General features: G+C 41.4%; 1 protein-coding gene across 1 annotated transcript; it reads right to left on the minus strand.

The window, feature by feature from the left end:
* Positions 1 to 6526: 6526 nt before the first annotated feature.
* Positions 6527 to 10132, minus strand: LOC134476811 (paired-like homeodomain transcription factor LEUTX). Its single transcript, XM_063252469.1, has 3 exons — positions 10090 to 10132; positions 7872 to 8023; positions 6527 to 6919 (listed from the first exon to the last, which is right to left on the minus strand). The coding sequence occupies exons 1-3, from the start codon at positions 10130 to 10132 to the stop codon at positions 6527 to 6529; spliced, it is 588 nt and encodes a 195-aa protein (XP_063108539.1).
* Between the last annotated feature and the right edge of the window lie 2439 nt (positions 10133 to 12571).

Genomic DNA, 12571 nt, shown 5'->3' on the forward strand with positions numbered 1-12571 from the left:
CCCCCTCCTTAATCCACCCTACACATTCCAGGCCCAATTTATCCATAATCCAAGTGAGTGTGTGTGTGTGTGTGTGTGTGTGTGTGTGTGTGTGTGTGTTTGTGTGTGTGTGTCTGTGTGTGTGTGTGTGTTTGTTTGTCTGTGTGTGTGTCTCTGTCTGTTGGTCACTCTGGATGTCTCCAAACCGAGGCCACTGATGGTGAACTTTTAAGATTGAAGTCTCCAACTGCAGTTTCAACCCCACTTATTTATGTCGAACCACTAACACTAGCATGACCCTGGAATGCTCTGCTGCTGGGGCAATGCTACTGTGACTTGGCTAGCCAGGGACAGAGAGCTTTGCAGGGCTCCTGTGTCCTGAGTGCCCCAAGGTCACCACCACTGACCTAGGCTGGGTCTGCTGTTGGGCCAGGTGATGAAAGTGAAGGGTGATTGGAAACGGATTCCTAGCAGGGTGGTGCCATGCACACCTATAATCTCAGCATATGAGAGGCTGAGGCAAGAGGATAGCCTACAGTTCGAGGCAAGCCTGAGCTACAAAACTATTATCTGTTTCAAACAATACAAAAAAACAGGTGTACGAAACAAAGAGAGAAAGAAAGAAAGAAAGAAAGACACACAGACACACAGATAGAGAGAAAGAAAGAAAGAAAGAGACAAAGAAAGAAAGATAGAAAGAAAGAAAGAAACGAAGGACGAAAGATACAAAAAACCAATCCAAAGCAAAAAATTCCTGACCTGATATAGTAGAGGAATCCTTAGGAAAATCAGGTACACAGAAAAGAGACAAAATGTACCAAACTTTCACTGGGGACAAATGAGTCAATCAACATGATGCTGAGAAAATCTGTGGATCTGTGACCGGGAAGGGGAGGGCGTGAAACCCTACAGGGTGGGCTAGAGGGGCACTTGCGCTGCTGAGACCTGCTCCCCCTCCCCTGGGACCTGGAAAGCCCTCCACAACCAACCTGGCTGGCAAAGAAACTACATACAGTTGTCCTGGAAGATCTGCACAGAGGACCCAGTAGTGTAAGTTAAGGAGCTTGGATTGTGGCCATTTGGGAGGCCAGGTTGAGGCAACTTCAGGCTGTTTTTCTTTGTTTCATTTTCTGGCTCTGGGAGTGAAACCCAGGGACATCACACTGAGATGTACAGCATCTGCCCATTTTTATTTTTACTTTTAGTTAGGGTCTCCTTCAATTGCTAAATGCCCGACCTGGTCTCAAACTTGGGGTCCTGTGGCCTCAACCTCTGCGAGTTCTAGGATTGCAAGCATGGGCCACACATCCACATTGCATTTTTTAACAGATTTAACCAAGTCTATTCTCTCTCTGTCTCTGTCTCTCTCTCTGTGTCTGAGTTTGTCTCTCTCTGTCTCTCTCTCTCTCTCTCTCTCTCTCTGTCTCTGTCTCTGTCTCTCTCTCTCTCTGTCTCTCTCTCTCTCTCTCTTTCTCTCTCTGTCTAATGAGGACATAGCAAAGCAGATCAGATAAGAACAATGCAAGTAACACAGCATTTCACAATAAGACAACCCCTGATTAACAGTAACTACCATAATGTCTCTTTCTTTGAAATAGTTGAGCATAGCTTCATATACGATAGAATCAAGCATAACAAAACAATATAAAACAATTCAAAAGAATGAAAGCATTACAGGGCTTTCAGAACCCAATTTTAGAAAACCAACAATGGATACAATATTATCTCATTTTCCATAGGAAAATTGTTTGTACTATCACACATAATATCCAATAACATATAACAGGACAGTACCAAAGGCAAACGAAAAACGAAAACTTGGTAGGACTTCAGACTAAGATGATTCTAAGTCCACTCTGACGATTCTAATGTCTTCTTTTCTATGAAAGAGCTCTTTCTACTATCACAGATAATAAAATCAAACAACCTAGGATAAAACCACTCCAATGAATCAATGGAGACATGATAAGGTTTCAGAACAGTGTAATGGGAATCAAGATTACTCTATGCTCTTATGTACTGTTACATTTTCTTAAACTCGGGAGAGTATAAGGTATTTATAAGTGTGAGTTTGATTTATTTCGCTTATCAGTATGGTTTCTAGTTGCATCCATGTTTTTCAAAATATTTCAATATTATCAGTTTTTTTTAAAAAATTTACTCAAAGAGAAATAAACCCAAACAGTAAAAGGGTATCAGTAATACAAAATTTCAAAAAAATAAACCATAAGAAATCACTCACTAATAGATTACATATCGTCATCTTAGAAATAGTTGTTCAAGTTACAAAATAGAAGCCTACAAAGTGGCATTCAGTGAGACTGCAAACTGGTGTGTTCAATGATTCAACAAATACTTAGTAATATGATCATCTGTTTTACACATCTAAACACACTTGCATTTGCATCCTTTAGAGGACTTTCTTTTCCTCTCTTTTTAGCAATATCAATTTCACATTTTGGGTTTTATTGATCCCTCAGTTCTTAGTACTTTTTTGGAAGAGAATAAAACCAATTGTGACAAAACAAAGAGAATCAGTCAAAACAAAGGATGGACATAGTATATGATCTAAAAACAGAATACAAGGTAATCAACAATGGTTACTATAATGCCTCTTGCTACCATAAAATTATTGACTATAGCATCAGGTATAAGAAACCTGAACAAAACAGTACAGAACAAAACTAATAAAACGGAAACATTGGAGACATTACGCGAATTCAAAGGAACCTAATAGTCAAACAAGAATGGATATCATAGTGAATCTTATTGCCTTAAAGTAGTTGCCTATACCCTCAAAGTTGATACTATCGAACAGAACAGAATAGAGTAAAATCAGTGAAAGCAGGATGGTGAGAACAATACAGGGATTCATTAAAGATAACAGGAAATCAAAATTATTACTATAATATATCCTGCTAATTGTTTTATTTTTTCCCTTAATTAAAAATAATAATTCACTTAATAAAGGAGGGAGATTGAGGTAAAAGAGGACATAACAACATATCAAGAAGTTCAGAACACAACTGTTTAAGCAACATAGTGTTTCACCACAAGATAACCCGACTTAAGGGGCTGGGGGTTTAGCTCAGTGGCATAAGCGCCTGCCTTGAAAGCAGGCAGTCATGAGTTCGATCCCTGATACCGATAAAAAGGAAAATGACAAAAAAAAAAAAAAAAGATAACCCGACATAATAGTAGTTACCGTACGGTTTCTTTCCTTGAAATATTTGATTATAACTTCGTACACTATAGTATCAAACATATCAAGACAGTGCGAAACCATTCAAGAGGCTTCAAGTATTACAGGGTATTTAGAACCAGCTAACACAAAAGAAACAATAGTTTCTATATTATCTCTTTGCCTATAAAAGATTTTGTTTATACTATCATATACAATAAACTCCAATAAGATTCAGTGGAGACAGAAGCAAAACAGTCTGATGGGATTTTAAAACAAGATGATAGGAAATCACCTCGAGCTATTACAATGTCTTGTTTTCTTCAAAATGCCTGTACACACCATCACAGACAATACACTCAAACAGCCCACAATAAAAACATTACAGTTAAGGAGTGATGACTTTATAAGTCTTCAAAGCCGTATAATGGGGATTCATGATCACCACATACTTTTACGTATTTATCCCATTTCTTACACTAGGGAAACTATTCGGTATTCACACACGTGAGTTTGATTTGTTTCACTCAAGAGTATGTTCTCAAGCTGTTCCCATTTATTTATAAATATCTCAATGTGATTCTTCTTTATGGCTGAGTAGTGCTCAACTGGATAAAAAGAGTGGAGGAACCCAGAAAAAGAAGTGAAAACTTTAGTGAAGAATATAAAAAAAATCTAGAAAACATGAACCAGATTCAAAGAGATTATCAGGAAACTAAAACATCCATTGAAAGATGGCGATATTCCTTACCAAAAACTAAAGTCAGATTTTAAAAAGTTGAAGCTGGATTTGCACTGTGTGATCAGCGAAAGAAAAATCCCCTAAAAATAATAAGGAACCAAGAAGTAAGAGCACAAAGGCTGGAAGGCAGCACGTGGACCTATACCCTAAGAATTTCAAATAATCAGCAAAGAAGAAGGAGTAAAGAGAAAAGAAATACAAAAGCTATTCACTGAAAACATTAAGGAAAGCTTGCCAAGCATCAGAAAAGGAAATAATATTCAGATATATGAGGCATGCAGAACTCCAGCCAGCCAAAACAAAAACATATTTACACTCAGATATATAAAAGTCAAGATCCCAGAATTGATCACAACAACAGAATATTAAAAGCGGACAGAGAAAACAAACACAACACACATAAAGGAAATCTCATCAAAATCATGAAAGACTTCTTAACACAAAGTATCAAGTCAGAAAGAGCATAGCATGGAGCCACGTATTCCAAGCTCGGAAGGAAAATAACCTGCAAGCCACACGGATGTGCCCTGCAAAACTGTCTCTCAAATTTAATGGACATACAAGATGTTTCCATGACTCAAAGGAAATGTGGGAGTTGGTGACCACCAATCCACCCTACTAAATTACTGAAGGACATCCTAGACAGACAAAAACATCACCAGGATTCCTGCAAGAGTGACAGAAAGACCTCAATGAACGGGGCAGACAGCGGAATGAAGGAGAAAAGTAGACAACCAATGGCAGAGAAATAGCAAAGCAGAAATGTGGCAGAGAAAGTTGACTATAATCTCCAACATAGATGGCCTTGATACACTAACAAAAAGAAAAACAGGCAGAGTAGATCAGAAGATAGGGTCCATGGAGTTGCTCTAAGTAGGAAATATAATCTGCCTGGAAGAGGGTTAATGAACTGACAGTCAAAAAGTGAAAACAACGCTCTATTTGACTGGAAACCAGAGCGTAACAGGCACACCAGTTCCAGTGCCTGAAGAGAGGTTGGAAAGTCATGACACTTCTCTGCAGTGGAGACTTAAGCAGCTTAAATGATGGAAAACCTTGAGGCTTTTCAGCCTCAAGGTCAAAAGTTGAGAAGAAACGGATTAGAGGTGAAAGGTCCAACTCTGGCTCCTCTTTCTTTGACCCCATCACAGTCACATCCCAGTCTCCTTGATGAGACAGAGGAGTGGCAGAACAGTCAGTCTATCTGGGATGGAAGGTTGATTGTAAAGTGACAGATCATGGACCAGTTACTTGGCAGTGGACGCTTTCTCTGATGTAAAACAACTAATGAGAAATTCCTGCTTCATAGGATATTCTCAGGGCCAGAAGGTAAGACAGAGCTAAAACCTTGATCCTGATTACAGACATTTAGAAATCCTCAGAGCGCTTGCCTGTTGGAAGGGAAGGCACCTTTCTGGATTACTACACAGTAATCACGTTGTAACATCTAAAAATGTTAAAATGAGATCCAACAACGTTGCTCAGTAACAGTCTTCATGATTAGCATACGCAAGACACCAGGTTCTATCGCTAACAGCTCATATGCTCCTAGACAGTCCAGCTAAGATCGCTCTGAATTGTACACTGCACACGCTCCTGCTAAAGGTCCTATGCAGTGATGCTGTGCTACTGCTCCGGCATTCATTTACACATGGTCACAGTTGTGAAACAAAATTGTACAGTATGACTGCAACAGTCATGCTCACGTACACGCATCTCGGTTATCTGCCCACCGCCTAAGGAAGCTGCATCCTCTCAATGAGATTCACATTCAGCTGGACAATCCAGGTCCGAATACGGGACCATGCTGGCCATACATGAACATGTCCTACCCATAAAAGACACCTTACATCACATCCCTAGTGTCACTCTGTTCCACACAAGCACCTCTGCCAACAGAAGATGTACCACGGAAATGATCCTGTTTGGCTCTCCTAAAAGCTGGCATGTTCTCCCATCTTTCATTTCACTCAGGACCAGAGGAGGCAGTGCCATTTCATTCCACCTGATACCTCACTATTGCTGTCTGCCTCTGCAGAGATTAGCTAACTCCTCTTTAAGGAAACAAGTGTCTTTCCTTGCAACACTTATCTGAAATATTCTCAGCAACCAGCATGAGCCGGGAGTGTAAGTTCTTCTGATTTGCACTTTCTTCAAAATGAGATTCCTTCCCAGCAAGATGGCACTACAGTAAGGGTGTCTTGCTTTCAATGAGAGCCTAGGCCTTTCCTGCCTGTTGCATGTAACTATTTTCTCAGGCAGTATTGGTAGGGGCCCTCTAGAACTGTTTGTCATTGTATGCAGAGAGAATCCATGCACGTGATATTCAATGCACTTAGGGGTGAGGGAGAATCAGGAATCTAAATTTCCCCATGCTGCTGATTTCCTTCCCAAGCGGAGTGTTCAGGGTACTGAAAAGATTGGAGGGGGAATACAAAACACTCGGAAACAGGCAACATTGACAGTGAGATGGCTATTTTATTGCCTTCTGTGAAATGACAAGTCCTCAAAGCTCTGCTGCAAAAAATGGAAATCAGTTGGGAACCATGCTTGAAAATGGAGGCTTGTGTCCAAAGTTGTGGGTGTCATGAGTCACTCTGCCCATCAGCACCATGCTCACTTCTTCACTGCAGGCAGCCTGGGGGGAGGTATATATCTAGACTGCTGGGATCATCTTCCCCAGGCAGATAATACATTTCTATAAGTTTATCTGTGTCATCAATGTCAAAATCTTCGACGTAGACGACGTGTCCCTGAGTTCCATCAGGTTGACTTTGGAATGACGAACCAAACACAGAGGCTCCGTGTCTTCTACTGATATCTTTCTCAAAACGCTCTGCTCGGTCACAGACATGGTCATCTGAAATGGAAGATATCGGTGAACAACTTGCAACAGGACTTTGTAGGACGTGCTCCTTCTTTTCTGAAGAGGTCTGCGTGGATGTTCCGGGCAAAGAAGCTAGCTTCAGTTTTAGCTGATCTTTCTTCCGTTTGCTACGCTGGTTCTTAAACCAGATCTACAGGGAAGAGAGAAGCAGTTCAATAAATGGGTATGAACCCAAAGCTTTATTTTCCTGTTCCCTAGGATGTGAGATTTTTGGGTCAGAAAGGTGATCTCCAATTGCTGTGGACTGATCTGAACAGGGGAAGTACTTTGTATCCTGTGCTGTTCTGGTTCCGGGAGGGTAAAGGGGGGGAGGGTAATTGGGTTTTACTGGCAATGCGTAGAGTAGGAAGGGGCAAACTCTCAATGCCGGAGGGTTAAACAAAGGGTGCTGCGTGTAGTTCTGCATTAGTGGTTGCTCCAAATTTTGCAAGAATACATTGCAATGACTGAGAGCAAGGAATGGGAATGGAGCTTGGGTTGCTTCAGCTCCATGAAGGGATTTTGCCCTCACTACCTTGAGAAAGGCTAGGAAGACATCAGAATGAATTTGAATGTTCTGACTGAGCAGTATCTAGATATCTACCCGCTGTGTTTGTATAAAGACTCACTGGGTTTGGTGTTTCTCTTCTAAGGAATGGTATGGAGAGGAAGTCCACTTTAAGATGTGAAGCCTGATGAGAAGTAACTTGTACTCAGAACGTGGGCTTGGGAGGGACTAACTCCCAGCTCCAGGAAGTGCCTCAATTCTTGAGCACTAGGTTGCCCATTACAAGAGTGTGCTGCTAATCGGAAAACAACCCAAAGGGCAAGATCTCAGATCCAGATTCAAAGGGTCCCAGGCAGTGTGCTGTGGATCAGTTAAAATCTGGCCCTTGCACTTATTACTTGAGGAAGACAAGTCTTTTGGGTCAGCCTCAGTCTGCCTCCAAAAGTGAACATGGGTGAAGTGAAACTATGCCATATTTCACCGCTGTCCAAACGCACTGCACCTGGCAAAGTATGGGACTTGTATGCTGGTGGTTGAAAGCGTGTGGCTTTCTGGGTCAGGTGTACCACCTAGAGACACACACTCAGGTACTTACTTTTATCACCATTTCATCAACATTGATTTTTGTAGCTAATTCTTTTGTAACATCGTGCCCTGGATGATTGTTCTTCTCAAAGGCACTCAGCAGTACTGAGCGTTGGGATGGGGTAAAGTCAGTTCGTGGCTTGCGCCTGTATTCTATCTTGTCTGCGGAGGGAAGAGACAAAGACTTGCATGAAAGCACTATCCACACGGAAAGGGCAAAAGCATGTGTTATAATCATACCCAAATGTGCATTTCATGCTTGGCCCAAAGAGTTCACCCATGGAACCACATTCCTCTCTAGCTCCAGGTACCCTGTTTCTTAATGTGAGAGAATACAGCATTGGGGTAAGAGTGACAGTAGACTCAGGGTTTCACAATGCTCAAGCAGTACTTGAGACCCTGGTACACTCAGCATTCAGACTCAGAGGTGCTTTCAGACCCTAAAGAGCTGGCTACTGATTTGGTCATTTCTTCGTGGGATCTGTGTGGCTAGCAGCTAAGAAGCAGAATGCATGCTGATTCTCTCCTCTACTGGCTCTGTCATTTAGAGACCTGCTCCCCTCATCGTTTGCTTCTGTTTCTCTAGGGTAAAATGGTGCCACATAAATCGTAGACATTGCAAAGTTGTGAATTTCCAAAGAAGTAAGTTTAGTGTACAGTATTTGTGCAGAATAGGAGATTATACTATGGTTTCAAACATCTAATACCTTCTTACCCAGTAATACTTAATGTTATGGCAATCCATATTCCATGGTCTCTTCTATTTATAAGAGACTTTGTTTTCCCACATTGCTAAGCGGGCACACACAAACTCAAACCCACGCCTTCATGCATCCACACACACACTGCACCCAAACTGCCAACATGCTGCCTAATTCTCCGTCAGTGAACACAAATGATCCAATACATAGATTTTTTACAATCTTTTTAACAATTGGCATCGAAATCACAACCTCGCTCTGGCCAGGCAAGCACTGGGCCACTGAGCTGAATCCCCAGGACCACAGAGTTTTACAAAAACATTTTTCCGTTCCTGTCTGACGAAAGAGGGCATTGTTGAAAATTTTGAAGCATGGTATTCAAGGAGTGACAGAGACAGAGATAGATAGAGCAAACTAGAGCTCGAGACAGAAAAAGTAAAACTGAGCAGGAAAAGGAGGGTGGCAGCAGGATAAACTCTAAGTTTATTAAATAAATGGCCAGGGGTTTAGCTCAGTCACATAAGCGTCTGTCTGGCAAGTATGAGGTCCTCAGTTTGATCACGCTACCACACCACAAAAGAAAAAGCAAAAACAAACACTCCAACATTAAATTGTCAGTGTCAGATTACTAGAATATATTGCACACATATATCTAGAATGCCTTGAAAATACAGAAAATCAGATGGGGCATGTGTCCTTGGAAATGAGTACAAAATAGAAGATTTGGAATTGATATCAACCAAAGTACTGCAAATCTGCGCATAGTGGTGCACACCTGTAATCCCAGCCTGCCTGGGCCAAAACAGTGAATTCAAGGCCAACTTGGACTAAGCAGTAAGACCCTCCCTCCAAGGGGCCAGTGATTTAGCTGGGCGGCCCAAGTGCTCCTTTGGGAAACACAAGAATTGAACTTCCATCACTGCTACAAAAAAACAAAAAAAAAACAAAAAAAAAAACAAAAAAACAGAAACAGCAACAAAAGAACTCTATCCCTAATCACACGAGAAAAATCCAAAAGCAAACCAAACCAACAAGAAAACCCCTCAAAAATAAAAGTTATTGGTGTATGTGGTAGCCCATTCTTCTAATTCGAACACTTAAGAGCCTGAGGCAGAAGGATCCGTGCGAGTTCCAGGTCTGCTGGGCTATGGAACCAAGTTAAGGGCAAGCCTATCTAGAGAGTGAGATCCTGACTCCAAAGAAACAAAGACTCTCCAAAGCAAAAATATACGTTTTAACAAGTCTTATAAATACAATGCTCAATAACGTTGATTAGTTTGACAACTTCAAACTTTAAAATACATAGACTATAGAATTATACGGAAATAAACAAACCTGCAAGCAGGTATCTGCAACAAACCTAACATATCAACTTCCAATGTGTAGAGGGCGACAAAGATTATTCTACTCAGCCCCTGGAGAAAAAATTCATGGAGCCCAGGAACCACCACAAAGTCCTTGCATCTCTCCCAGGGTTCCCCCACTCTCAGCCCCTCAGCTCCACCTTCCCAGAATGCCTCGACTTACCTGGTTTCCTGGACATGGCAGCTGCAAGACAGTGGTAGCGCATGACCAACTGTACCACCTATGGCTCCTCAGTTTACCTGCCTGAAGCCTTGGGCTGCCTGGCTTAAATAGTGTGTTGAGGTAGCCACACCCCCTCCTTAATCCACCCTACACATTCCAGGCCCAATTTATCCATAATCCAAGTGAGAGTGTGTGTGTGTGTGTGTGTGTGTGTGTGTGTGTGTGTGTGTGTGTTTTTGTGTGTGTGTCTGTGTGTGTGTGTGTGTTTGTTTGTCTGTGTGTGTGTCTCTGTCTGTTGGTCACTCTGGATGTCTCCAAACCGAGGCCACTGATGGTGAACTTTTAAGATTGAAGTCTCCAACTGCAGTTTCAACCCCACTTATTTATGTCGAACCACTAACACTAGCATGACCCTGGAATGCTCTGCTGCTGGGGCAATGCTACTGTGACTTGGCTAGCCAGGGACAGAGAGCTTTGCAGGGCTCCTGTGTCCTGAGTGCCCCAAGGTCACCACCACTGACCTAGGCTGGGTCTGCTGTTGGGCCAGGTGATGAAAGTGAAGGGTGATTGGAAACGGATTCCTAGCAGGGTGGTGCCATGCACACCTATAATCTCAGCATATGAGAGGCTGAGGCAAGAGGATAGCCTACAGTTCGAGGCAAGCCTGAGCTACAAAACTATTATCTGTTTCAAACAATACAAAAAAACAGGTGTACGAAACAAAGAGAGAAAGAAAGAAAGAAAGAAAGACACACAGACACACAGATAGAAAGAAAGAAAGAAAGAAAGAGACAAAGAAAGAAAGATAGAAAGAAAGAAAGAAACGAAGGATGAAAGATACAAAAAACCAATCCAAAGCAAAAAATTCCTGACCTGATATAGTAGAGGAATCCTTAGGAAAATCAGGTACACAGAAAAGAGACAAAATGTACCAAACTTTCACTGGGGACAAATGAGTCAATCAACATGATGCTGAGAAAATCTGTGGATCTGTGACCGGGAAGGGGAGGGCGTGAAACCCTACAGGGTGGGCTAGAGGGGCACTTGCGCTGCTGAGACCTGCTCCCCCTCCCCTGGGACCTGGAAAGCCCTCCACAACCAACCTGGCTGGCAAAGAAACTACATACAGTTGTCCTGGAAGATCTGCACAGAGGACCCAGTAGTGTAAGTTAAGGAGCTTGGATTGTGGCCATTTGGGAGGCCAGGTTGAGGCAACTTCAGGCTGTTTTTCTCTGTTTCATTTTCTGGCTCTGGGAGTGAAAGCCAGGGACATCACACTGAGATGTACAGCATCTGCCCATTTTTATTTTTACTTTTAGTTAGGGTCTCCTTCAATTGCTAAATGCCCGACCTGGTCTCAAACTTGGGGTCCTGTGGCCTGAACCTCTGCAAGTTCTAGGATTGCAAGCATGGGCCACACATCCACATTGCATTTTTTAACAGATTTAACCAAGTCTATTCTCTCTCTGTCCCTGTCTCTCTCTCTGTGTCTGAGTTTGTCTCTCTCTGTCTCTCTCTCTCTCTCTCTCTCTCTCTCTCTCTCTCTCTCTGTCTCTGTCTCTGTCTCTCTCTCTCTCTCTGTCTCTCTCTCTCTCTCTCTTTCTCTCTCTGTCTAATGAGGACATAGCAAAGCGGATCAGATAAGAACAATGCAAGTAACACAGCATTTCACAATAAGACAACCCCTGATTAACAGTAACTACCATAATGTCTCTTTCTTTGAAATAGTTGAGCATAGCTTCATATACGATAGAATCAAGCATAACAAAACAATATAAAACAATTCAAAAGAATGAAAGCATTACAGGGCTTTCAGAACCCAATTTTAGAAAACCAACAATGGATACAATATTATCTCATTTTCCATAGGAAAATTGTTTGTACTATCACACATAATATCCAATAACATATAACAGGACAGTACCAAAGGCAAACGAAAAACGAAAACTTGGTAGGACTTCAGACTAAGATGATTCTAAGTCCACTCTGACGATTCTAATGTCTTCTTTTCTATGAAAGAGCTCTTTCTACTATCACAGATAATAAAATCAAACAACCTAGGATAAAACCACTCCAATGAATCAATGGAGACATGATAAGGTTTCAGAACAGTGTAATGGGAATCAAGATTACTCTATGCTCTTATGTACTGTTACATTTTCTTAAACCCGGGAGAGTATAAGGTATTTATAAGTGTGAGTTTGATTTATTTCGCTTATCAGTATGGTTTCTAGTTGCATCCATGTTTTTCAAAATATTTCAATATTATCAGTTTTTTTTAAAAAATTTACTCAAAGAGAAATAAACCCAAACAGTAAAAGGGTATCAGTAATACAAAATTTCAAAAAAATAAACCATAAGAAATCACTCACTAATAGATTACATATCGTCATCTTAGAAATAGTTGTTCAAGTTACAAAATAGAAGCCTACAAAGTGGCATTCAGTGAGACTGCAAACTGGTGTGTTCAATGATTCAACAA

The sequence above is a fragment of the Cavia porcellus genome, unplaced genomic scaffold (genome assembly GCF_034190915.1).
Source record: "Cavia porcellus strain 051 isolate PalLab524CR breed Dunkin Hartley unplaced genomic scaffold, mCavPor4.1 scaffold_7, whole genome shotgun sequence".
NCBI classification, from domain to species: domain Eukaryota; kingdom Metazoa; phylum Chordata; class Mammalia; order Rodentia; family Caviidae; genus Cavia; species Cavia porcellus.

Excerpts from the sequence above, each read along its gene's own strand:
- LOC134476811 (XM_063252469.1), bottom strand. The coding sequence starts at position 10,132 with ATGCGCTACCACTGTCTTGCAGCTGCCATGTCCAGGAAACCAG. Across the intron at positions 8,024-10,089 it reads TGCCATGTCCAGGAAACCAG|ACAAGATAGAATACAGGCGC; the intron begins GTAAGTCGAGGC and ends TTCCCTCCGCAG. Across the intron at positions 6,920-7,871 it reads TTGATGAAATGGTGATAAAA|ATCTGGTTTAAGAACCAGCG; the intron begins GTAAGTACCTGA and ends TCTTCCCTGTAG.